The 26,903-nt window shown below is 41.2% G+C and overlaps 1 protein-coding gene across 2 annotated transcripts in view; it reads right to left on the bottom strand.

Annotated features, from left to right (window-relative positions):
- Window positions 1-26,130, bottom strand: part of gucy1b1 (guanylate cyclase 1 soluble subunit beta 1) — a 42,987-nt gene extending 16,857 nt beyond the window's left edge. The window contains exons 1-10 of one of the 2 annotated variants that reach the window (XM_046326637.1): window positions 26,125-26,130; window positions 24,544-24,617; window positions 22,679-22,779; window positions 22,372-22,490; window positions 19,596-19,793; window positions 17,996-18,226; window positions 17,641-17,757; window positions 17,277-17,410; window positions 15,142-15,339; window positions 8,420-8,657 (exon numbers count right to left, since the gene is read on the bottom strand). In XM_046326637.1, the coding sequence (XP_046182593.1) occupies window positions 8,420-8,657; window positions 15,142-15,339; window positions 17,277-17,410; window positions 17,641-17,757; window positions 17,996-18,226; window positions 19,596-19,793; window positions 22,372-22,490; window positions 22,679-22,779; window positions 24,544-24,617; window positions 26,125-26,127 (1,413 nt within the window). In that variant the 5' untranslated portion in view covers window positions 26,128-26,130. Of the gene's footprint in view, window positions 1-8,419; window positions 8,658-15,141; window positions 15,340-17,276; window positions 17,411-17,640; window positions 17,758-17,995; window positions 18,227-19,595; window positions 19,794-22,371; window positions 22,491-22,678; window positions 22,780-24,543; window positions 24,618-24,995; window positions 25,167-26,124 lie in introns of those variants that run through there. The other variant, XM_046326636.1, reaches the window with a different exon arrangement.
- Between the last annotated feature and the right edge of the window lie 773 nt (window positions 26,131-26,903).

A 26,903-nucleotide genomic window follows, 5' to 3' on the forward strand; every position in this document is an offset into this window, starting at 1 on the left:
ATTCTTTGTAAGCTAGCTAGCTTCTTCCAGGAGAGTCCCTAGCAACTGCTTAGCAACAAGTAAACAATTCTGCTAGCAATTCACCTAGCTAAGATAACTGTACAATTTTATGAAAAAAATAGTTAATTTTTCAAAAGCCTGTCTTGTTTAGTTTGTTCCTTGTTTTGTCTTCTATTGAGTCTTGCAGTTTTCTCTTGATTTTTTCGATGTACTTCACTCTAAAAAAACATTTAAATCTCAATAAATACAGGAGCTCATTTTTCAGCAGCTGCTCAATTTAGAACTCCGGCATAATTTCTAGCTTATCTAGCGTGTCATGCGTTGCATATAATTGATGCGGTGCGTATCGTTGCTCCAATGTGTACCGAACCATGAACATCAATCCCTTCCTTAAAATCAATACACAGATGTATATATATTTTAAACCTGCATATTTAGCTAAAAGAAATCCAGGTTAGTAGGCAATATTAACCAGGTGAAATTGTGTCACTTCTCTTGCGTTCATTGCACGCAGAGTCAGTGTATATGCAACAGTTTGGGCTGCCCAATTTGCCAGAATTATACGTAATTATGACATAACATTGAAGGTTGTGCAATGAAACAGGAATATTTAGACTAATGGATGCCACCCCTTAGATAAAATAAGGAACGGTTACGTATTTCACTGAAAGAATAAACGTCTTGTTTTCGAGATGATAGTTTCCAGATTCGACCATATTAATGCCCTAAGGCTCGTATTTCTGTGTGTTATTACGTTATAACTAAGTCTATGATTTGATAGAGCAGTCTGACTGAGCGGTGGTAGGCAGCAACAGGCTCGTAAGCATTCATTCTTGCGTTTTGCCAGCAGCTCTTCTTTGTGCGTCAAGCATTGTTTATGACTTCAAGCCTATCAACTTCCGAGATTAGGCTCGTGTAACCAATGTGAAATGGCTAGCTAGTTGTGTGTGCTAATAGCGTTTCAAACGTCCCTCGCTCTGAGACTTGGAGTAGTTGTTCCCCTTGCTCTGCATGGGTAACGCTGCTTCGAGGGTGGCTGTGGTCAATGTTTTCCTTGTTCGATGCCAGGTAGTAGCGAGGAGAGGAACGGAAGCTATACTGTCACACTGGCAATACTAAAGTGCCTATAAGAACATCCAATAGTCAAAGGTATATGAAATACAAATGGTATAGAGAGAAACAGTCCTATAATTCCTATAATAACTACAACGTAAAACTTCTTACCTGGGAATATTGAAGACTCATGTTAAAAGGAACCACCAGCTTTCATATGTTCTCATGTTCGTAACTTCCGGCGCCGACAGAGATGGCCGCCTTGCTTCGCGTTCCTAGGAAACTATGCAGTTTTTTGTTTTTTAATGTGTTATTTCTTACATTAGTACCCCAGGTCATCTTAGGTTTCATTACATACAGTCGAGAAGAACTACTGAATATAAGATCAGCGTCAACTCACCATCAGTACGACCAATAATATGTTTTTCGCGACGCGGATCCTGTGTCCTGCCTTACAAACAGGACAACGGAATGGATCGCATGCAGCGACCCAAAAAAACAACTCCGAAAAAGAGGGAAAACGAGGCGGTCTTCTGGTCAGACTCCGGAGACGGGCACACCGTGCACCACTCCCTAGCATTCTTCTTGCCAATGTCCAGTCTCTTGACAACAAGGTTGATGAAATCCGAGCAAGGGTAGCATTCCAGAGGGACATCAGAGACTGTAACGTTCTGTGCTTCACGGAAACATGGCTCACTGGAGAGACGCTATCCGAAGCGGTGCAGCCAACGGGTTTCTCCACGCATCGCGCAGACAGAAACAAACACCTTTCTGGTAAGAAGAGGGGCGGGGGCGTATGCCTCATGACTAACGGGACATGGTGTGATGAAGGAAACATACAGGAACTCAAATCCTTCTGTTCACCTGATTTAGAATTCCTCACAATCAAATGTAGACCGCATTATCTTCCAAGAGAATTCTCTTCGATTATAATCACAGCCGTATATATCTCCCCCAAGCAGACACATCGATGGCTCTGAACGAACTTTATTTAACTCTTTGCAAACTGGAAACCATTTATCCGGAGGCTGCATTCATTGTAGCTGGGGATTTTAACAAAGCTAATCTGAAAACAAGACTCCCTAAATTTTATCAGCATATCGATTGCGCAACCAGGGGTGGTAAAACCTTGGATCATTGTTACTCTAACTTCCGCGACGCATATAAGGCCCTGCCCCGCCCCCCTTTTGGGAAAGCTGACCACGACTCCATTTTGCTGATCCCTGCCTATAGGCAGAAGCTAAAACAAGAGGCTCCCGCGCTGAGGTCTGTCCAACGCTGGTCAGACCAAGCTGACTCTACACTCCAAGACTGCTTCCATCACGTGGACTGGGACATGTTTCGTATTGCGTCAGTTGAAAATATTGACGAATACGCTGATTCGGTGTGCGAGTTCATTAGAACGTGCGTCAAAGATGTCGTTCCCATAGCAACGATAAAAACATTCCCAAACCAGAAACCGTGGATTGATGGCAGCATTCGCGTGAAACTGAAAGCGCGAACCACTGCTTTTAATCAGGGCAAGGTGTCTGGTAACATGTCCGAATATAAACAATGCAGCTATTCCCTCCGCAAGGCTATTAAACAAGCTAAGCGTCAGTACAGAGACAAAGTGGAATCTCAATTCAATGGCTCAGACACAAGAGGCATGTGGCAGGGTCTACAGTCAATCACGGACTACAAGAAGAAACCCAGCCCAGTCACGGACCAGGATGTCTTGCTCACAGGCAGACTAAATAACTTTTTTGCCCGCTTTGAGGACAATACAGTGCCACTGACACAGCCTGCAACAAAAACAGGCGGTCTCTCCTTCACTGCAGCCGAGGTGAGTAAGACATTTAAACGTGTTAACCCTCGCAAGGCTGCAGGCCCAGACGGCATCCCCAGCCGCGCCCTCAGAGCATGCGCAGACCAGCTGGCCGGTGTGTTTACGGACATATTCAATCAATCCCTATACCAGTCTGCTGTTCCCACATGCTTCAAGAGGGCCACCATTGTTCCTGTTCCCAAGAAAGCTAAGGTAACTGAGCTAAACGACTACCGCCCTGTAGCACTCACTTCCGTCATCATGAAGTGCTTTGAGAGACTAGTCAAGGACCATATCACCTCCACCCTACCTGACACCCTAGACCCACTCCAATTTGCTTACCGCCCAAATAGGTCCACAGACGATGCAATCTCAACCACACTGCACACTGCCCTAACCCACCTGGACAAGAGGAATACCTATGTGAGAATGCTGTTCATCGACTACAGCTCGGCATTCAACACCATAGTACCCTCCAAGCTCGTCATCAAGCTCGAGACCCTGGGTCTCGACCCCGCCCTGTGCAACTGGGTACTGGACTTCCTGACGGGCCGCCCCCAGGTGGTGAGGGTAGGCAACAACATCTCCTCCCCGCTGATCCTCAACACGGGGGCCCCACAAGGGTGCGTTCTGAGCCCTCTCCTTTACTCCCTGTTCACCCACGACTGCGTGGCCACGCACGCCTCCAACTCAATCATCAAGTTTGCGGACGACACAACAGTGGTAGGCTTGATTACGAACAACGACGAGACGGCCTACAGGGAGGAGGTGAGGGCCCTCGGAGTATGGTGTCAGGAAAATAACCTCACACTCAACGTCAACAAAACTGAGGAGATGATTGTGGACTTCAGGAAACAGCAGAGGGAACACCCCCCTATCCACATCGATGGGACAGTAGTGGAGAGGGTAGCAAGTTTTAAGTTCCTCGGCATACACATCACAGACAAACTGAATTGGTCCACTCACACTGACAGCGTCGTGAAGAAGGCGCAGCAGCGCCTCTTCAACCTCAGGTGGCTGAAGAAATTCGGCTTGTCACCAAAAGCACTCACAAACTTCTACAGATGCACAATCGAGAGCATCCTGGCGGGCCTTATCACCGCCTGGTACGGCAACTGCTCCGCCCTCAACTGTAAGGCTCTCCAGAGGGTAGTGAGGACTGCACAACGCATCACCGGGGGCAAACTACCTGCCCTCCAGGACACCTACACCACCCGATGTTACAGGAAGGCCATAAAGATCATCAAGGACATCAACCACCCGAACCACTGCCTGTTCACCCCGCTATCATCCAGAAGGCGAGGTCAGTACAGGTGCATCAAAGCTGGGACCGAGAGACTGAAAAACAGCTTCTATCTCAAGGCCATCAGACTGTTAAACAGCCACCACTAACATTGAGTGGCTGCTGCCAACACACTGTCATTGACACTGCCCCAACTCCAGCCACTTTAATAATGGGAATTGATGGGAAATGATGTAAATATATCACTAGCCACTTTAAACAATGCTACCTTATATAATGTTACTTACCCTACATTATTCATCTCATATGCATATGTATATACTGTACTCTACATCAAACACACACCTCCGCACTTCTGCCTTCATTTACATTACATTTAAGTCATTTAGCAGACGCTCTTATCCAGAGCGACTTACTTCCACTTCTGCTTCCATTCTGTAACTGTTTTAAAATCACTGTTGGCCTCATGGTGAAATCCTGTAGAGGTTAAGAAGGATGCCTGTATTTTTGTAGTGACTGGGTGTATTAATACACCATCCAATGTATAATTAATAACTTCACCATGCTCAAAGGAATATTCAATGTCTGCTTTATTTTACCCACCAATAGGTGCTCTTATTTGCGAGGCATTGGAAAACCTCCCTGGTCTTTGTGGTTGAATCTGTGCCTGAAATTCACTGCTCGACTGAGTGACCTTACAGATAATTGTATGTGTGGGGTACAGAGATATTCACAAATCATGTTAAACACTATTATTCACAAAGAGTGAGTCCATGCAACATAAGAACATTTTTACTCCTGAACTTATTTAGACTTGCCATAGCAAAAGAGTTATTGACTCAAGGTATTTCAGCTTTTCATTTTTTATTAATTTGTCAAAAGTTTGAAAATAAAATTACACTTTTATTTTAAATTATAGGGTATAGGCCAGTGACAAGAAACCCTCACTTTAATCCATTTTAAATTCAGGCTGTGACACAACAAAATGTGGAAAAAGTAAAGGGGTGTGAATAATTTCTAAAGGCACTGTATATATCTCAAACCAATTGAACACGTATGGGAGATTCTGGAGTGGCGCCTGAGACATCGTTTTCCACCACCATCAAAAGATGGAATTTCTCATGGAAGAATGGTGTCACATCCCTCCAATAGAGTTCCAGACACTTGTAGAATCTATGCCAAAGCGCATTGAAGCTGTTCTGGCGACTAGTGGCGGCCCAACGCCCTATTAAGACACTTTATGTTGGTGTTTCCTTATTTTGGCAGTTACCTGTATGTTAGTGGGTATTTGTGTTAAAAGGATGTGAGGTGTTTAAAATAATACTACACTCATTGTAATCTTTTAGTAAGTCCACTGTTAATACAATCCTCAAGTGTGCATGTCAATAGCCAAGTGTTCAAGATAAAGCACAGTACAGAGCAAAAAACTGTCATGATAGTGCAATTTACAGTAGTATTTCTTTAAGACTTTTGGGTTCATCTAGCACAACTCAGACCCCTTCAGGAGCAGACCGTGATAATGGCAGTTCTTTTAACTTCAGGAAAATGCCCTGCAGTTGAAACATCTCGACACAAACACTTAAACACTTACGTCAGCTTATAGACATTCAAGGCTCTTCGGAGCCAGATAACAACTTGGACCACCTAGTCATTGAGGTTGGTAGCGTAAATATTACTTATTTTGGTGACCCAGTGCTGAAGTCCTTCCCTTGGATGTAGTAAGGTTTGTTTGACTTCTTAAAGTGCATTCTTGTCTGAAAGCCTAAAGTGCCCAGTGACGACGACTATAACATTTTGCTCAAAAACAAAATGGGGTTTTAAAGTGAAGTTTACCCAGTGAGGCTTTTGAATAGAGAAACATTCAAATGAATCAATTCTACAGTACATCACACTTGTGTGACAATAAGACATTCGAAAAAGGTTGAATTGGTGCTACTATTAAAGGAGAAATCTGCAGTTCGAACAAAAACACACAGCCACTGATTTGGTAAACAGCTGAGGGATGGGGCTGGAGAAATGTAACCACTCTCACACTCATGGACAGAGCTATGGATACAAGGACTGACTGTCCATTATAGCAACATTATAGTTTTAACCATGTTTTAAGGCTATACAGTATTTTTTAACATTAACATTGTTTACAAACAAAGGAGATAAAACAAACTTATATTTTGGATTCTGATGGGGTACGACAGTTGAACTAAGCTCCCGAGGAATCTGTAAGTAAAATTCTTCAAGAATCAATGGGTATATACAAATAAAAAGTCTAAAAATGGATGCAACAACTGCAGATTGCCCTGTTTAGTTGAGAAAATACTGTATACCACAGATTCCGATAAATCTCAACCAACCATTCTGCAACATAAACTGAAGCTTAAAATGGACTTGATTTACATAATGAAAGCATATCTTTAATCTAAATGTTTATAGAACATTCTATTTTTCATACAGCCTTATACTGTACATTGATTACACTGATTAGTATCTAAAAGTAATTTAACCCTTATCCTACAATTTCCACGCCGCCATGGAAATTGAATTAACATCAATTAACATTAACAATTAAAACAATCTCCATCAAAATCCTGTTTTTTGCATGGGCTGCGCCTCAATCCACTGCATCCGCTAATATCACTCTTCTGCATCTGCGGTGAAAGGTGGAAGAGCTAGACGGTGTTTGTAAGACCATGAGACATCCCAAAAATCAGTATTCTCACGAAAACATATGTAGCATTAGAATGGTTTGGGCTACACACTAATATGAAAGCTGAGACTCTCACGAACACGATGTTGTTCTCTAGGACGCAAGACTCATCTGAAGGTCCCCGGTACCCGTTGAAACAAATTATGGAAGTATACAGTGAGCACCATAATTAATCGGACAGTTACCATTTTTTCGCAGACTTCAAGCAGTCATTGCATGCAAAGGATATGCGACAAATATTAACAATGATTACTTTATTCTACATTATGTTACTGTCCAATGTTTTTTGATGCCCGAAAATGGGGGGGACTATGGACAAAAGTTTATATAATTTCTAAACGGTTCATCCGATATGTATGAAAATACCCTCAAATTAAAGTGGACAGTCACCCTCATTGTATCCTTTCAAACTCAAACTGCTAGAGAACCGAACCAAAATAACCAAAAAAATGGTCACTGTCCAATTAATTATGGTGCTCACTGTATATGGAGACAGTTCAGTGCCTAAAATAAGGGGATAAATACATGTCATTTTATTTTATATAATCTCCTGATCTTTCAAATATAGGACAGACACTTCAGAACAAACTTCCTTTTGCTTTTTGTGGGACTATCTGTTGTTCCATGTAGTGAATCTGTTATTCAAAGTGTTTCTATTGGCTAATAGAAGTACTGCAAAATGCAATATTTCACCCCCCCCCCCTCGGCTTAGTCAGGGCTTAGAGTAGAGGGTTACAAGATTTTTATGTCCGGTACATATCAGTAGATATGTTTTACATAAAGCCAATTGGTATAATGCTTTATAAATGTTTTACATAAGCATGTTATAAGTCCTCATAATGTCTTATACCTGTTGGCTTTCAGTAGTGTGTTGTCCAATTAATTTATGTGAGGGTAGCGAAAGGTCTAGCACCTAGTGACAAAATTAGCGTAAGCTAAGTAAAGGATAAACAACGAGGGGCTATGCGTTCTATGGAAAATAATGAACGACATGGAAGGTGTGTTCAACGACGCCCTAGCGGAGTGGAACTGACCTTCCAATGACCTTCCACGGACCTTCCACAATATTATCCAGAGAATGCATAGAGCCACTGAGTTGATTATGTCTAGAAATGTGTTCAGTTGGTGGTAGAAATGTGTTCAACATCCACTGAAGTACCTAGCAAGTTTACTATATAGCTACACTAGTTGCCAGGGTAACCAAACATAGTTAATAGTTTAACTAACCAAACCATCAGTCCTAGCTTGCTATTATGAAAATCGAATTCAACTATAGCCATTGAATTCTACCGTGCAAATATATTGTGCGTTATAGGGAAATAATGCTCTAGAATGCCCTTCAAGCCATGTGAAATGGCTGAAGTAGCTAGCAAGCTTACCAGATTGCTACACTAGCTGCCAGGGTAACCAAACATAGTTGCTAGTTTAGCTAACCAAACCATCAGTCCTAGCTTGCTAGAATGCCCTTCAAGCCAATCAGAAAGGAGTATTCAACTAACAATGCCATGGTATAAGGTGTGATAATGGTGCAATCCATCTGACTGTTGCACATTCAATGTGTCAATGTTTCAATTTTATCTGTAAATAAAAATAAGAAAATATCCCTTCAAACCTTGTACACGTAGGGGTTCTTTCTCGAGTCGGTCAGGATGTCAAATCGGGTGTAGACGTCGTTGAGCAGGTTGACTATCTTGATGGCACCCTCAGCTGATGCGTGTTTGCTGCAGAAGGCGTTGAATCCCACAATGCCGCTGAAGAGGATGGTCACATTGTCGTAGCGTTTGGCCGGGACTGGACGCTTGTGGCGCAACTCATTGGCCACTGATGGTGGCAGGACTGAGTAGAGCAATCTAAAGAAAAGTGAAAAGAAAACATCTCGTATAGATTATTGTTTTTATTCCCCCCCCAAAATCCCCTGTAATACTGATTGTGGTCCTGTAAGTTGGTAGAGTTTGGTGCTTGCAATGCCAGGATTGTGGGTTCGATTCAAGGGGGCTCCCATAGGTACATGTATACATGACTGTACGTTGCTTGGATAAAAGTGTTTGCTAAATTGCATATACACTGAGTGTAAAAAACATTATGAGCACCTGCATTTCCATGACATAGACTGACCAGTTGAAAGCTATGATCCTTTATTGATGTCACCTGTTAAATCCACTTCAATCAGTGTAGATGAAGGGGAGGATACAGATTCCAGAATGATTCTTGTGTTTGTGACATTCAGAATGGGAAAGACAAAAGAGTGCCTTTGAACGGGGTATGGTAGGCGCACCGGTTTGTGTCAAGAACAGTAACACTACTGGGTTGTTCACGCTCAACAGTTTCCTGTGTGTATCAAGAATGGTCCACCACCCAAGAACATCCAGCCAACTTGACACCGCTATGGGAAGCATTGGAGTCAACATGGACATACCAGCTGGCTGTAGTGTTTGCTGACATATTCAATCTCTCCCTATCCCAGTCTGCTGTCCCCACTTGCTTCAATGAGAGCCTAGTTAAGGATCATGTAACCTCCACCCTACCCGACACCCTAGACCCACTGCAATTTGCATACCGCCCCAATAAATCCAAGGATGATGCCATCGCCATCACGCTGCACACTGCCCTATCACATCTGGACAAGAGGAATAGCTATGTAAGAATGCTGTTCATTGACTATAGCTCAGCCTTCAATGCCATAGTACACTCCAAGCTCATCATTAAGCTAGGGGTCCTGTGTCTGAACCTTGCCCTGTGCTACTGGGTCCTGGACTTCCTTATGTACTGCTCCCAGGTGGTGAATGTAGGCAACAACACCTCCACTACACTGATCCTCAACATCGGGGCCCCACAATGGTGTGTGCTCAGCCCCCTCCTGTACTCCCTGTTCACCCAAGACTGAGTGGCCACGCACGCCTCCAACTCAATCATCAAGTTTGTAGGCGACACAATAGTGGTAGGCCTGATTACCAACAACGACGAGACACCCTACAGGGAGGAGGTGAGGGCCCTGGCAGAGCGGTGCCAGGAAAATATCCTCTCCTTCAATGTCAACAAAATAAAGGAGCTGATTGTGGACTTCAGGAGACAGCAGAAGGTGCACGTCCCCATCCACATAGACAGAGCCGCAGCGGAGAAGGTGAAAAGCTTAAAGTCCCCGGCATACACATCACTGACAATCTGAAATGGTCCACCCACATAGAGTGCGGTGAAGAAGGCGCAACAGAGCCTCTTCAACCTCAGGAAGCTGAAGAAATTTGGCTTGGCCCCAAAGACCCTCAGTCAGTGTTACGAGGGTATGTTTGGAAGCATGAGTGAAGGAGGTTTTGTGTGAAATAGGAGGCCCATTCTAGAATTAATTTTGGATTGGAGATGCTTAATGTGAATCTGGAAGAAGGAGAGTTTACAGTCTAACCAGACACCTAGGTATTTGTAGATGTCCACATATTCTAAGTCAGAACCGTCCAGAGTAGTGACGCTAGTCGGGCGGGAGGTTGCGGGCAGCAATCGGTTGAAGAACATGCATTAGTTTTACTAGAATTTAAAAGCAGTTGGAGACCACGGAAGAAGTGTTGTATGGCATTGAAGCTCGTTTGGAGGTTTGTTAGCACAGTGTCCAAAAAAGGGCCAGATGTATACAGAATGGTGTCGTCTGCATAGAGGTGGATCAGAGAATCACCAGCAGCAAGAGCGACATCATTGATATATACAGAGAAAAGAGTCGCCCGAGAATTGAACCCTGTGGCACCCCCATAGAGACTGCTAGAGGTCCGGACAACAGGCGAGGCAGTCATTTGAGATGCCAAGGCTATTGAGTCTGCCGATAAGAATGCGGTGATTAACAGAGTCGAAAGCCTTGGCCAGGTCGATGAAGACGGCTGCACAGCATTGTCTTTTATCGATGGAGGTTATGATATCGTTTAGGACCTTGAGCGTGGCTAAGTTGCACCCATAACCAGCTCGGAAACCAGATTGCATAGTGGAGAAGGTACGGTGAGATTCAAAATGGTTGGTGATCTGTTTGTTAACTTGGTTTTCAAAGATTTTAGGAAGGCAGGGCAGGATGAATATAGGTCTATAACAGTTTGGGTCTAGTGTCTCCCCCTTTGAAGAGGGGGATGACCACTGCAGCTTTCCAATCTTTGGGGATCTCAGACGATATGAAAGAGAGGTTGAACAGGCTAGTAAATAAGGGTTGCAACAATTTCGGCGGATAATTTTAGAAAGAGAGGGTCCAGATTTGATTTTTCAGATATACTACAAATCCTATCCATCCTATCCACAAATCCTGTCCATAATGTCTATACATCCCATCTCACACACACACACACACACACACACACACACACACACACACACACACACACACACACACACACACACACACACACACACACACACACACACACACACACACACACACACACACACACACACACACACACACACACACACACACACACACACACACTCTGTACTCTGACATTGCTTGTTAATTGCATTCTTTTACTTTTAGATATGTGTGTTTTGTTGTGCAAATACACTCAGTGTATATTAATATGCTTTTAAATGACAAGAGAACTGTCTTTGGCTTCTTGTATTGTGTTTTAGGTCATTGGTAGTTGAGCAAGAAAATATAAACAATTGTATCAGTTTAGTAGGCCTATATTCTCTTGGTTTAGGTCTGTAGCTGTTTATAATGAAGTAACTAATTAATTAATAAATTAAATAAACAGTATGGATATGAAAAACATACATATACTGCATAATTGTATATAATATACAGGTTATGAATACCCCATCAATGTTTTAATGGTCTCCCATTACACATCACCTCATACACCCTTTGGTAACCTCACCCTTTTCACTCAAGTCTTTACACAAGCTGGTCTCGAACAGGCAGGGTGTGGTAGCCATGGTAACTGACTAAAGCATTACCATCTGTGTCTACCAATGGGAAATGTCATAAATGATGTATCAGCATGGCAGGGCACATGCTGCATACAAATACCTCTCTACAATGGCACTCTAAAAGTATTCTCTGAAACACCACAAAAAAAAGTAACGCAACCCAGGGATATGTCTGTAGCAGGGGTGTCAAACTAATTTAGCCCTGGAGCCACATTCGGTTTTCACCTATTTGCTGACCCACTGCTGTGCCGTGCCATGAAAAGTAGAGGGGGAAATATATTAATCTATCATGTTTTGCTATATCTGATATCTTTCTAATGCTGTCAAAATCTGCAAAATCTCCTTCCATCATTTTAGATTTTTTCTAGCTTTTTAAGTCGTTTTTATTTTTTATTTTACCTAGACAAATCATCTTAAATCGTCTTTCTATTATATACAGTAGTCTAATAAGACATTGTTTGCAACATATTTCAAAGGCCAAATTACACGTCTTATACTTTCATCACCACCCAATTGCATACCTCTAAAATGTGCTTTGAGAAAGCGATCAGTGTACATTACAATACAGTCTACCAAAATGAGAGAGCTTTGAATTCCAATCAAACGTAGTGGACCTGAGTCCTCTCCTGAGGCATACTCAGACCTCAGAACTACATGAAGAATATTAATGAAACCCCACCACGGCCAAGAGAGAAAGCATTTCCCAATAAGAAGATAGGGTGCTACACAGGGCCGGATTACCAAACTCGCACGCAGGGCACGTACCCCCGACCTCCAGAAAGCATATGATAGCAAAATGTGTAGAATAACAGGACATTAGCTTGAAAATTGCTAAATGTTCTCTGAGCCTCATGGCAAAATGTGAACAAAAGCATGAGATTAACTATAAAACAGCAATTATTTTCAATGCCCCATGGCGAAAAGTATAGAATTGCAGGAAATTCGCTTTAAGACTGCAACATTTTCTCTTGGGAGGGGGACCCCAGACCCCAAATGCCATAGTCCGGCCCTACATCTAGAGTAGGCTTAACAGTGTGTGTATGTGTGTGTTTGTACAGTATAGTTAAGCTTAAGGGTTAGGTGTATGGTTTAGGGGTTAAGGACATGGTTAATGTTTAGTGGTCATTTTTGGGGGGGAGTTAAGGTTAGGTTTAGGCTAAGGGTTAGGGTTAGTTTTAAGGTTATTGTTAGGGAAAATAGGATTTTGAATGGTCAAAATTCTTACTCTACAAAAACTACAGAAATGTCACTAAAATAAAGCTGTGTGTGTGTGTGTGTGTGTGTGTGTGTGTGTGTGTGTGTGTGTGTGTGTGTGTGTGTGTGTGTGTGTGTGTGTGTGTGTGTGTGTGTGTGTGTGTGTGTGTGTGTGCGTGCGTGCGTGCGTGCGTGCGTGCGTGCGTGTGTGTGCGTGTGTGTGTGTTTGTAAGCACATGTGTATATGTGTGTTAGAGGCCGTGACCGTAGGTGTGTTTGTCAATGTGCACTGTGCGAAACCTCACTCCAACTGAGGGAACTTTAAGTATGGTTCGGTTCGCTAGCACAAACAGCTGCCAGTGTTTACTGTACGGACGCGCGGTTGTCTGTCTGACTGTGGTCGACGTTCCTGACCTCTGTTCTTTTGACCTTTCACCCCCCTCACAAAGCACTTTAAATCGCAGTCAAAGCTGCTAGAGGCATTCTCTCTCTCTCTCTCTCTCTCTGGGAGAAATAGTGGTGTGGGGGATGGGTGAACAATAATATATGGGCCCTTTGTAAACAGCTGCCACCGAGGAAGCTGTGTTTGGGTTACAGTGAAAGGTTGTTGAGCCACCGAGTAGACAGAGGCAAATCATACAAAGGGGGAACTACCAGACAGAACGTCCACTGCGGAGAAGTAGCCTAGTAGGTACAAATATGACATTTGTTTGTGGTTTGACATAGAGGTCTTCACCGATATACACAAACCCGATAACCTGAGATCCGATCCGGTATGCAAACATGTCGGATCCAAAATTCAGTAGTTGACCGTTGGAAGCCGGATTGGATCAAGCTAGGTGGCTACTGACCTCAGATCTGCCTGAAAATTCCTAAATTATATTTGAAGAAAAAAGTATCCTGAGGAAAATAAATATCCTCTATAAATAACATTTGCTACACATGGCAGTTGGTTCAGTCAATAGCATTAATCTCTTAATGCTCCGCCTGTCTGCTTCTCTGGTCTGGTTTGAGCTCTCCCTATTGTAAACTTGCAACATTGTTTCAACTGGGCACTCACTGTTTCCCATGCCAAGGAGCTCGGAACAGACACAGCAAAATGTTGCTATAGCCCACCGAGGTGCAGTGGTTACTTAGGCCTATCAGGAAGATTTTGGAAAGATGTTACAAATACAGTGATGAACTATTGTCATTCGCAATGGATGTAAAACACTCTGTTGACTGTGTTGAGGTGATGAAAAAAAATAATATCAGATATTCTCAAAGGCAAACTTTTATAGGCCTACACTTGTGTACATCAGGCCAGGTACTTATATGAGTGCTCAAGCAAAATGAACATGAACAAACAAAGGGCAAACAATTCACACAATGAAACAATGAATGTGCACAAACTAGCAGGAGACAGAAAGCGCATTCTGGAGAGAGACGCTCCTATAGCTTGTCTTCGTCACACACCCCTTCCCTTCTTCTTGTGTTGACATTTTAAATTAGGGATGTCATTTATGAAAATACTAAATAACTACATTATTTTAGATAGGCCTACAACAGAAAATGCATGATATACATTAACGTTCACTGCCCGCCACACAAGTCAAAACAATTCTACTAGCTTGCACATCAATAAAGCTGCATTTCTTTCTCATTTGGATTCATTTGGGTTTGATACCGACATTAACCAATTTGGATCAGATTCTCCCTCATTTCGGACATATTTTGGGTTGGATCTGGTCCACCTCTGATCCGTATTGGATCGGGAATAAAAAATAAAAAATAATGGCCGGGTTCTGTTGGTGTCAGATTAGAATTTCATGGATCCAGTTTTAATGAGGGTACTCTACCAATTTTTTTTATACCTAAATGGTTAATAAAATTGGACTTTGGATTTGACATACAGTACCAGTCAAAAGTTTGGACACACCTACTCATTCCAGGGTTTTTCTTTATTTGTACTATGTTCTACATTGTAACATAATAGTAAAGACATCAAAACTATAAAATAACACTAGTTGAGAGAATGCCAAGACTGTGCAAAGCTGTCATCAAGGCAAAGGGTGGGTCATTTGAAGAATCTCTAATGTAAAATGAGTATGTGGTCGGAGTCGGGAGTTTAGACCGCTACACCAAAGACTTCAACACAGCTGAAATTATATTTGGAATGAAGCATCCCTTTACGTAAAAAAAATGGAAATGGGTGAAGGATTCTATCAAACTATGAGGGTGAGGGCGATGGGTCGGGAGTCTACCAACCTGTCCGTCTTCTTCTTCTCATCCTCCAGGGCCCGGAGGGTGTGCTGCAGACGGTCAGTCAGGATCTCCAGTTCCTGGGTCAGCTTGTACTCCTCACGGAACTGTTCTCCCAGCAGAACCAGGTCACGTGTGGCATCATGCAACGGGATGTCGCTCAGGTACAGGCCTCTCCGCGTCAGGTCATCCAGGTTCATCACACTGAACACACAATGTTGGTGACGCATCATCAGAGGCCGAACACTAAACAGTGGCTGAACACAACTCAACAGGGGCCGTGATCAGCAGGGCACAACATATAATGCATTATGATTAGCATGTTACCCCACTTATAATAACTATCATCTTATAATGATTGACTAAATAAGTAATTTGGGTCAATTGAGAATGTTATACATAAAGACACATCATAAAGGCTTGTCCTCTTATGAACGCAAGAGAGCAATATTATACTATATTTTTCTATCCCTTTGTCCAGTATCAAGAGCTCAATTCTCTCATCATAATCACTTTCAATAAACTTCAATCAGACACATTTCAATGAAAGGTCGAACAGACACAATGCACTCTAGATGCCACGCTCTCTGATCTAGACATAATATTCAGCTGTATTGACTTGCAAGACTGACTGAACAGGGCCAAACTGATAGTCACTGGTGAAAAAGTCAAGTGTCTTTCCTTCTGTAAACGACAACACCAATGTTGTTTCACCACCTGCTGGCACCATGCAGGGACACTACTTTCTCGAGATGATCACTTGATAGAAATAAGGTTTTACCAGGTACATGGTGTGTGCTCCAATTATGTGTGTGAACTTGTTCACTTCCCTTCATTGATTTGAAAGGACATCTAACCCATGCCAACCAATGCTTCTGGTTGGCATGGGACAATATTTTCATGTTACACCTTTTAGGTTTCTTATGAAATGCTTTCAATATTTTACATGAATTTGTACAATTTATAGTTGGTTTGAGGTTTTTGCATAACTAAAATGTGGAACTATTGAAATGTCAACATATTGTCCCATATAAATGATGTAATTAATTGACGGTCCGTAACTAGCCCCATAGAGATATCCAACATGGTCAGTTTGTGGGCATAACTTAAAATCAAACCCAACCCTCTGAAATTTTTGGAGGGAAAATACTGACTTTATTACTTAAGTTATCCTATTTACACTTTTTAGTCACTTCTGGGACTAGAAATGGTGTATATGACTATTACCAACAGGCCGTTTTCAACCAGGAAATGTGTTTTTTTTTTAAACTAAATGTACTGCATTGTTAGACTTCATTAGCCTCTCTTATAAGATGCTCATAATGATGTGGACTAAATACAGTAACAGCTTGTTTGAGACATATTATAAACCTTGTTATAAAACAATATATAAATGGATGCTGTAAAGTGTTACCAAAGATTTTATAAAAGGGACAATCTGTATAAAAGGGACAATCTACATCCAATTAATGATATACACTCATTGATTCTTGAAGAATATCACTTATACATTCCTAATGAGCTTAGTTCAGCTGTGACACCCTGTCAGAACCCAAATAAAACCTTGTTTTACTTTAATGGTTGGTCAGTCATTGCATCCATAGCTCTGTCTATGAATCTGAGAGTAGTTACATTTTTCCAGACCCATCCCTCAGCTTTTTACCAAAACAAAGGCGGGGTGTCACTTTGTTAATGTTTCAACTGTAGATTGGCCCTCTAAGGCCAGACCACCTGCTGCACTACAGTAGCTGTGGTTTTGAATCCAATTAGGTTTCACACACCAACCAAGAGATATCCACCCCACGGCATCCATCCAGCACAGCCATCCACCCAAAAGCTAAAACTAAATCCCAAATGGCACCCTATTCCCTACATAGTGCACTACTTTTGACCAGAGCTCCATGTGCCCATTTGGGACGCAGCCTAGAACAGCACATTGTCTTTGTCTAACGCCACAGCAGCAGGAAGGGAGAGACAGACTGAAACAGACAAACGATCTGGAACCAATGACGTCTCGCACTCTCAGAAAACCGACATGATCTTTAAGCTTTCCGTGCACTATGTAAGGGAAAGGGTGCCATTTGTGATTGGGACACAACCTTCGGACAGCACATAGTTTTCTAATTCCACAGCGGCAGAACCTGGGAGAACAGAGGAAGAGGATGTTCTCCGCCTCGGGCAGGTAGATCATCTGTCCCTTCAGCCTCAGGCAGCTGATCTCAGCACCAGTCAGCTCGTCCTCGTTCTCTGAAGTCTCCACGTTCAAGAGGCCCTCCTGGAAAGACGTAATACACATGCACACACAAACAGACAGAATCACACGCACATGTATGTATGCATGCACATGCAAGCACAGACAAACACATAAGCAGCCAGGACACAGAAAATATAAATGCAGCTTTCTATCCAGTTTTTCTATTTTATTTTTTATTATTATTTTTCTGATGTAATTTTAACGTTAAATTTAAAAGCGAAATGTTTAATTAGTGAGTATTTTTGGCGTACCTTGCTTCGCAGAACGAAGACAGTGTTGATGTGGGAGAGCATGCCTTGGAAGCTGAAGTCTATGTGTGGACGCACCAGAGAGAACACGGAGGGCAGGTTACAGATGCCTGGCTGGAGCTAAGGAATACACCAGAAAAACACTTCATAAGTGGGTCATACATGCTAATGACAAGTCTTACAATATATTACAACCACATCATAATGCATTATAATTGCAGGCTACCTGTGAAGCCCATATCTGCAATGCATTATAAACACACTCATACTGAGTTATAATGTAGTCATAATGCAGCATAAGAGTAGTTACTTACACACATAAAATCTCATAACGTCCTATAACTAATTAGACATAAACCTGCGGCAGCACACGGAAGATGGCATTGCCGCACTGAGTGAGCATCAGGTCCCTGTCGAACATGAGGTGGAAGGGGAAGGCCTTGCAGAAGGTGTAGGGGCTGATCCGGGTCTCCTGCGTGCCATTTTCCTCGAAGCCGTCCAGATCCTCATAGAAGGCCTCCTCCTCCGAGTCCTTCTCCTCGATCAGGAACTTAATGTGGTCACACTCCTCACTCTTGTGCTGGATCACCTGGTGAAGGAAGAATGGATTTCATAAAGGGAGGAAGGTACAACCATAAAATTAGAATGAGTGCATGCTACAGTATTTCGATGCCTATGCGTTTACCAACCACCCACCGGTATCTCTTACATTATCTCTTGCCATAATGGGTGGACTGGTGGCCATTTTGAGTGTCCCCATAAAGTAAAGCAGGATATAAACACAGGAGCATGCACTCTGTGTTTATATCCTGCTTTACTTTATGGGGACACTCAAAATGGCCACCAGTCCACCCATTATGGCAAGAGATAATGTAAGAGATACCAGTGGGTGGTTGGTAAACGCATAGGCATCGAAATACTGTATGTCTCTATATGAATATCTAAGGTTTGGTGTGATGGTTTTAAACACAGTGATGTTCTGGTGAGGTTTACTGCCTGGCCACAACAAGTCCTTTTAAGTCTATACACTGACGTCAATGGCTTGACTCTGACGCACACGGTTGCCGTGGCAACGGCGAATAACATTTCCAGAAAAGCTGGTATCACATTTGGAGGGTCTGTCAATTCAGCTCCCCCATTTAATTTTACGCTGAGCCTGGAAGAGAAAAAATACATACTGACATCTCTATCTCTGCGTTATGATTGGGTTTGATAGTAGAGTTGGCTTTCTCTGAAAATGAGGAGGCATCGTAAGTGCTCAGAGACAAGATTTTTGAAAGGACTATCCAAATCGATACCAATGGTGTATACTAATTCCACCTAGTGTTTGCTGCATGGACAACTTTGCTATTAAGAATGTGCATAACTTATTCACACATCCCGAGCTAGAAAATTAGAATGACAGATATCAATAACTTGTTCACATACTCCTAGCCTTAAAACTGTCATCACACATATCAGTCCAATAATGGTTAGACACTTTAAAATACACTATCGTACACTATAACTACTAGCTATTTGTTAATTGCATTATGTCACCTTCTGGGTCTACTAACATTCTGCCCCTTCCATAGACATCTGACCCAAGTCGACAGAGACCCACCAGCATCTCAACAAATGCCCACTGTGGGTGACAAACACCTAGCAGTTGCTAAGACCCAAACAACTCCTGAATTTTAATAGTCGACCACTGTCCCATTTATGGACTGAAGGCAAGATCCCCAAGAATCCGAATAGCTACCAAGGCACCCAAAAAACAGTGCCAGATTTAGGTCTAGGTGTAGTTAGCATTGGCTCGCAAAACTACCTCTTAACTTCATTCATACTGAACACAGAGACATAGAAATGGTATTCATGAGTTCATCTGATTCTGGGGAAGTAGATAAAGGGCCTCATTGCCAAAATCCCGAACTATCCCTTTAAGTAATAAGATACTTATTTTCTTTAAAACAGCATACCTTCATTTCTATTTCGGTGCCGTGGATCTGTTGGGCCACCGTCTTGATGATGCCGATCACAATGTCTTGGAGCCCCTCCCTCTCCGAGTAGTAGTGCAGGATCAGATTGTTGCCCTTCTCCGCATCCGTGCAGCGGAAGGACGGAGCCCTCATCCCAGGGTAGATGGTACCTAAGTGGTCGTGGAGGGCATCCAGATTCTGTATGGGGGGGTCGCATAAATGATTGAAAGGGGAGTTTCTCTCCATTAAGATTCCACTTAGACTGGTCCCATATCAGTTTGTGCTGTATAGCCAACTCATGTGGTCATTGTCATGCCAAATACCATAGGAGTTGGCTACACAGCATAAACCGATCTGGGAGCAGGAAAAGTTCCTTTAGAATAAGGTTGCATAACTCCAGTCCTCACTCCTTTATCTCAGTTTCAACCCAAAGCGAAGCCTTACTTTTTGTGTTTGTAAACAGAGCGTTCGGTCTTGGCAAATCTAAGCATTAAACTTTCAAATAGCTATTTTTTTACTGTTGCTGGGTTCCATCGTCCTCCATCAGCACCGGCCTGTACCCTACCTGCCCTAAGCTCTCTCCTAGCCCCTAAATCTGAATTTGTCCTGCTAGGTGACCTAAACTGGGACATGCTTAAACCACCTGACCAGATCCTAAAGCAATGAGATTCCCTAAATATTTCTCAGATTATGACCAATCCAACAAGGTATGACTCCAAACACCCAGAAAAGGCTACTCTCCTCGATATTATCTTCACAAATAATCGTGATAGATATCAAATCAAATTGTATTAGTCACATGCGCCGAATACAACACCTTACAGTGAAATGCTTACTTACGAGTCCCTAACCAACAGTGCAGTTTCAAAAATATGGATAAGAATAAAATATAAAAGTAACAAGTAATTAAAGAGCAGCAGTAAAAAAAATAACAATATTTACAGGGGGGGTGCCGGGACAGAGTCAATGTGCGGGGGGCACTGGTTAGTTGAGGTAGTATGTACATGTAGGTAGAGTTATTAAAGTGACTATGCATAGATGACAACAGAGAGTGGCAGTGGTATGGAGAGGGGAGGGGGGGGGGCAATGCAAACAGTCTGGGTAGCCATTTGACTAGATGGTCAGGAGTCTTATGGCTTGGGGGTAAAAGCTGTTTAGAAGCCAGTCTGGTGTTTTATGTAATCACCATAGGGATCACTGTTTTACAGCCTGTGTTCGTAATGGCTGCTCAGTGAAATGTCCTGTCCTGATTTGTCATAGACGCTTGCTAAAAAACTTTCATTCATTTCATTCATTCATTTCAACCTTCATGAACTGGCCTCTGTAAAATGGTATAGAATGAGCTTGATCTCTGTCGAAGACACTTGGACCTTCTTTTTTGATATTTTCAAAGGTATTGTTCACAAACACGCCCCATAAAGAAAATGAGAATTAAAAACAGGTTCAGCCCCTGGTTCGACCGTGATCTTGCAGAGTTACTCCACCTCAAGAATGTAACCTTGTTCTGAACGCCTCCAAAACAAAGGTCATGTGGTTTGGTAAGAAGAACGCCCTTCTTCCCACAACTGTTATTACTACCTCTGAGGGTTTAGAGCTTGAGGTAGTCACCTCATACAAGTACTTGGGAGTATGGCTATACGGTGCACTGTCCTTCTCTCAGCACATATCAAAGCTGCAGGATAAAGTTAAATCTAGACTTGGTTTCCTCTATCGTAATCGCTCCTCTTTCACCCCAGCTGCCAAACTAACCCTGACTCAAATGACCATCCTACCCATTCCAGATTACAGAGACATAATTCATAGATCGGCAGGTAAGGGTGCTCTCGAGCGGCTAGATGTTCTTTACCATTCAGCCATCAGATTTGCCACCAATGCTCCTTATAGGACACATCACTGCACTCTATATTCCTCTATAAACTGGTCATTTCTGTATACCCGTCACAAGACCCACTGGTTGATGATTATTTACAAAACCCTCTTAGGCCTCAATCCCCCCTATCTGAGATATATACTGCAGCCCTCATCCTCCACATACAACACACATTCTGCCAGTCAAATTATTTTAAAGTTCCCCAAAGCACACACATCCCTGGGTCGCTTCTCTTTTCAGTTCTCTGCAGCTAGCGACTGGAACAAGCTGAAACAAACAGTCAAACTGGACAGTTTTATCTCAATCTCTTCATTCAATGACTCAATCATCTACACTCTTACTGACAGTTGTGACTGCTTTGTGTGATGTATTTTTCCCCTTCTTGCCCTTTGTGCTGTTGTCTGTGCTCAATAATGTTTGTACCATGTTTTGTGCTGCTACCATGTTGTGTTGCTACCATGTTGTTGTTATATTGTGTTGCTATGTGTTGCTTCCTTGCTATGTTGTTGTCTTAAGTCTCTCTCTATGTCGTGTTGTGTTGTCTCTCTTGTTGTGATGTGTATTTTGTCCTATTTTTATATATATCTTTTTTTATATTTATCCCAAGTCCCAGTCCCCGCAGCAGGTCTTTTGCCTTTTGTAGCCCGTCATTGTAAATAACAATGTGTTCTTAACTGACTTGCCTAGTTAAATAAAAGTTCAATAAATAAATAAATACATTTAAATTACAAGGTCACCTCCCCCAAATCCAAAGATGAGAGGGCGGTCACAGAATTTGGCACTGTACAATTAAAATACAGGTCATATTTAACTTACGTTGAAGCATTCATGACATTGAAGAGTACATTGTTTTACATTAGTTTCTGTTAACTGAAGAACGATTAAGAAGGGAACTGGAGTGCTTACCTGCAAGAATTCACGGACATTGGAGCCTAAAACACGCAGGATGGTGTCATACCCTGATTCTTGGCAAAACTCAAAAAACATCTTCCCAAACATCTGTAGGATACACCCTGCATCAATCTCTGCAAGATAAAAAAAAATGTATCCACTTGTTGCATACACCATCTCAGTCCCATTAGTAACACTTTACAATAAGTTATCCTTTATAAAGGGTACCATATTTTAAATTTGTTGCCGTACAATTATGTTATGAATAAACTGGTTCAAATAATATATCTTGTATCTCAAAACATTATTTTAAAAAACGTACTGAGAACTTTGCTTGCAGCAGCAACAAGGTCGTATGTTTTGGCATCTTCATATATGATTCTGACAAGGAACTGACCCTCTACATCGAGTTGCGCCTCCCTCCTGATAACAAGAAGAAAATATAATTATTAGATATCATATTAATGTGATTATTACCTATGTAATAAAGAGGCTGTTGCCAAGAGCACATGACAACGTATGTGTTGTCCTCTATAGTATCCATTAAAACTAGCTTCATAACATTGTATGCTGTTGTTTCTGCCTGTGACTGACAGTATAGCGTCTTATATAGTTGTTATAAAGGCTTAATGAATGCATACATAAAGGGCATTCAGTAAAGTGATACCTACACTTATTGGGTCCAAACAAAAACAACCAGTAACACTTTACTGTAGGGGGGTATACATAAGCCATTCATAACACCGTTATGAAACCAGTCATGACACCTTCATGAATGTTGCAGTACCATTAAACTACCTTTGAGCATTAACTGCATTGTAGGATTATCTATATTTAGAAGTTACAATGAGAAAATGTATTTGGCATGCTAATAAACAAGACTGTTATATATCCTAATGAGGTCTATTTGACCTGATTACTGAGTTGATCTGAGAAAACAATACTGATTTGCTGTGCTGGCTAGCAACCACTTTTTCTGGACATGTAATCAGCTGAACAAACACACCAAGTAATGTAAAAATGTAGTGAAAATAAGATTTCATTTTTCAATTGCCCTGAGCTGCAAGATCTGAAAGTATAACATAGCTTGAATAATTAGGCATGTAATAATGTTGAATAACGTCGGCCAAGATAAGGTTGAGATAACATTAAGATAACATTGTGCTGCAATATTTCTTGGGAGATTCCTCAAAACACGTTTTTCGGAGAGGCAGCTGTGCATCTGTTCTTATAGGATGGGATGAAAGTCTGGGTCCTGGAAAGCAAAGACCGAGGAAGAAAAATGCATGTGGATCTTGCCAAATATTTGAGCACTTTGAAAAGAGGGGATTGTTATCTTAATGCAACAACATTCACAACCTCTCATTATCACCACTATTATAAGGCTAATGAAAATGAATGATGGAGTAAAAATATGGCTCGCCTTCGCATAAGGGTGATGTAATTTAAGAATGAATTGATTAATTATATTTTGTTTTCTTTTATGTTTGCTGGTGATTTATGGTCACATGTTTTAAGTTACAGATTGGCCAACTACTACTATATCTGCTGGTCATGTATCATCAGTGGAATATCTTGACATGGCCATGCGTTATCCACTCTGTTTAGCAATAGGGGGAGATTATTGATTTCAAAACTATAATATGATTAATGGACATAATTTTAGGACATATTTTTCTGTCATATTAATAGGTTATATACGGTTGTGGTCAAGACAATGTAGTAAACAAAATGAAAGTGTAATAGCAATGTAAAGTAACAGCAATTGTTATCACATGGTAATTACATAGGCAGTAGTGTAATTTGCTTTTTGTACTTTTATATTCATTAAGCAAAATTAAGGCAGTTATATACAATTTAAAATATTACATGACATTACATTTCATAACACTTTTCACAACACATTAAGTGTCTGCCCCTCAGGCCACTACTCTCCTACCACATATCCACAATACACAATCAATGTGTTCTGTGTCATGTGTGTTACTACAGTGTTAATACACAGTTATAGGAGCAACTTAATGTGAAGCGTAAATAACATATCTATGTAATGACCATATCTGCTAATTCTTTGTTTTGCTTTTGCAACATGGCCACATTGAGTGTATCTTCTCATTTCCTGCTTTGAATTATGATATGCAAATTCCCTGTGTCATTCACAAATACAAAATACATCTTTAAACTTACTTGATGTCTTCCCACACTTCTTCGCCATAATTTCTTAACACAAGTAGTTCCAAGGCGTGGTTGACAAAACCATACTAAAACAGAAATAAAACAGAATACCGAAAGAATAGAGAAACATAAATCTGAAAATACTGGGAATAACAAGTATGTAAATAAATGCCTTAGAGTGATGATAGTGTTATGATTCCATTGTAATTGCAAGGAAAGTATGCTTAAATTGTACAACAGCAAATCATGCGTTAATTGATGCAGCATGATTATTAGAACGATACAATCGCAGTCGAATAACGAATTTCAGTGGTAATTTACATTAAGTAACGTTAGCATGGTGAACGAATATTGTAGCCATAGGCTGATAGCTCGTTCTCATACGGAAAACACACCACTACACATCAAAATAGCCAAGGCAATCAAATGTCGCCGTGGAATCTAATATGTCGATGTTTACATACCATTTTTACGACCAGTTCTTCCCGATTCCCTATCAATGTAAGTAAGCTGTTATGTCTCAATTATCACCGCACCTTCACAGTTTGCAGATGTTACGTTGCGTCTTCATTCCTGAAAACATTCCCCAAATTGACGTCGAATATGTCCAATGAGAGCTCAAGGAAAAAAATACTCAGTCGGCAACTGACCACCTAGGAAGAAGTGAGGGTTGACCGTTGAAGACAGCGTTGTTTATGAAAACAGTCCCATCAAACGTTTTATTTATCCACTGCAAAAGAAAGACTACAGAACGAAACAAACCCATTTAAATTCCACAATCAAATGATAGAAACAAATATTTGTTAGAATAGATTATAAACTGGGTGGTTCGAGCCCTGAATGCTGATTGGCTGAAAGCCATGGTACATCTGACCGTTTACTATATATATGACAAAAAAAAATATTTGTACTGCTCAAATTACGTTGGTAACCAGTTTATAATAGCTATAAGGCACCTTAAAGGGTTTGTGGTATATTACCAATATACCACGGCTAAGTGCTGTATCCAGGCACTCCGCATTGCGTCGTGTTTAGCCTACTATTTTACAATTTAGTTATACAGAAATAACAAACATGCCAAAAAGCTACTGTGTTGTTCAATGTACATGTAACCAGGTCAGAAATCCCGATCAATGGTTCACAATGCTCCCAAGTAGGTGGCTTCAGGCTATTCGGCATGGGAGAGTGTATATGTGTGTGGAAAACATTTAATCACAGGTAAGACATTTAACTTGTTTAGTATAATCCGTTTGTAACCACTCACTACTTGAAGCTGTATAGTCCATTTGTTTGTGTTTTTGGTTTTGGCTAGCTCAATGTTCTGATCAGTAGCTAGCTAACACTTACTCACGTGGCTTCTAGCTCCATCATGAAATGGGCAGTGGTGGAAAAGGTCATATTGTCATACTTGAAAAAAAGTTAATATACCTTAATAGAAAATTACTCACGTAAAATTGAGTCACTCAGTAAAATACTGCTTGAGTAAAAGTCTAAAAATATTTGTTTTTTAAATATACTTAAGTATTGCAAGTAAATGTATCAAAAGTAAAAGTATAAATAATTTTGAACTCCTTATATTAAGCAAACCGACACCATTTTTAAAATGTATTTACAGATATCCAGGGGTATACTCCAACACTCAGACATAATTTACAAACGAAGCATTTTGTGTTTAGAGAGTCCATCAGATCAGAGGCTGTAGAGATGGCCAGGGATGTTCTCGTGATAAGTGCGTGAACTGGAGCATTTTCCTGCCCCGCTAAGCACTCAAAATGTAACTAGTACTTTTGGTTGTCAGGGAAATGTTTGGAGTAAAAAGTCAATTATTTTTATTTGGGAATGTAGTGAAGTAAAAATAGTCAAAAATATAAATAGTAAAAGTAAAGTACCCCCCCCCCCCAAAAAAAACGACTTAAGTAAAAAGTTTGGACACACCTGCTCATTCAATGTTTTTTTTCTTTATTTTTACTATTTTTAGTGAAGACATTACAACTATGAAATAACACATGGAATCATGTAGTATCCAAAAAAGTGTTAAACAAATCTAAATATATTTTATATTTGAGATTCTTCAAAGTAGCCACCCTTTTTCTTGACAGCTTTGCACACTCTTGGCATTCTCTTAACCAGATTCATGAGGTCATCACCTGGAATATATTTCAAATAACAGGTGTGCATTGTTAAAAGTTCTTTATGCTTTTGAGCCAATTGGCTGTGTTGTGACAAGGTAGGGGTGGTATACAGAAGATATCCCTATATGGTAAAAGATCAAGTCCATGTTATGCCAAGAACAGCTCAAATAAGCAAAGAGAAATGACAGTCCATCATTACTTTGAGACATGAAGGTCAGTCAATCTGGAAATTTTAAAGAA

Source organism: Oncorhynchus gorbuscha, linkage group LG24 (assembly GCF_021184085.1).
Source record: "Oncorhynchus gorbuscha isolate QuinsamMale2020 ecotype Even-year linkage group LG24, OgorEven_v1.0, whole genome shotgun sequence".
Classification (NCBI taxonomy): Eukaryota; Metazoa; Chordata; class Actinopteri; order Salmoniformes; family Salmonidae; genus Oncorhynchus; species Oncorhynchus gorbuscha.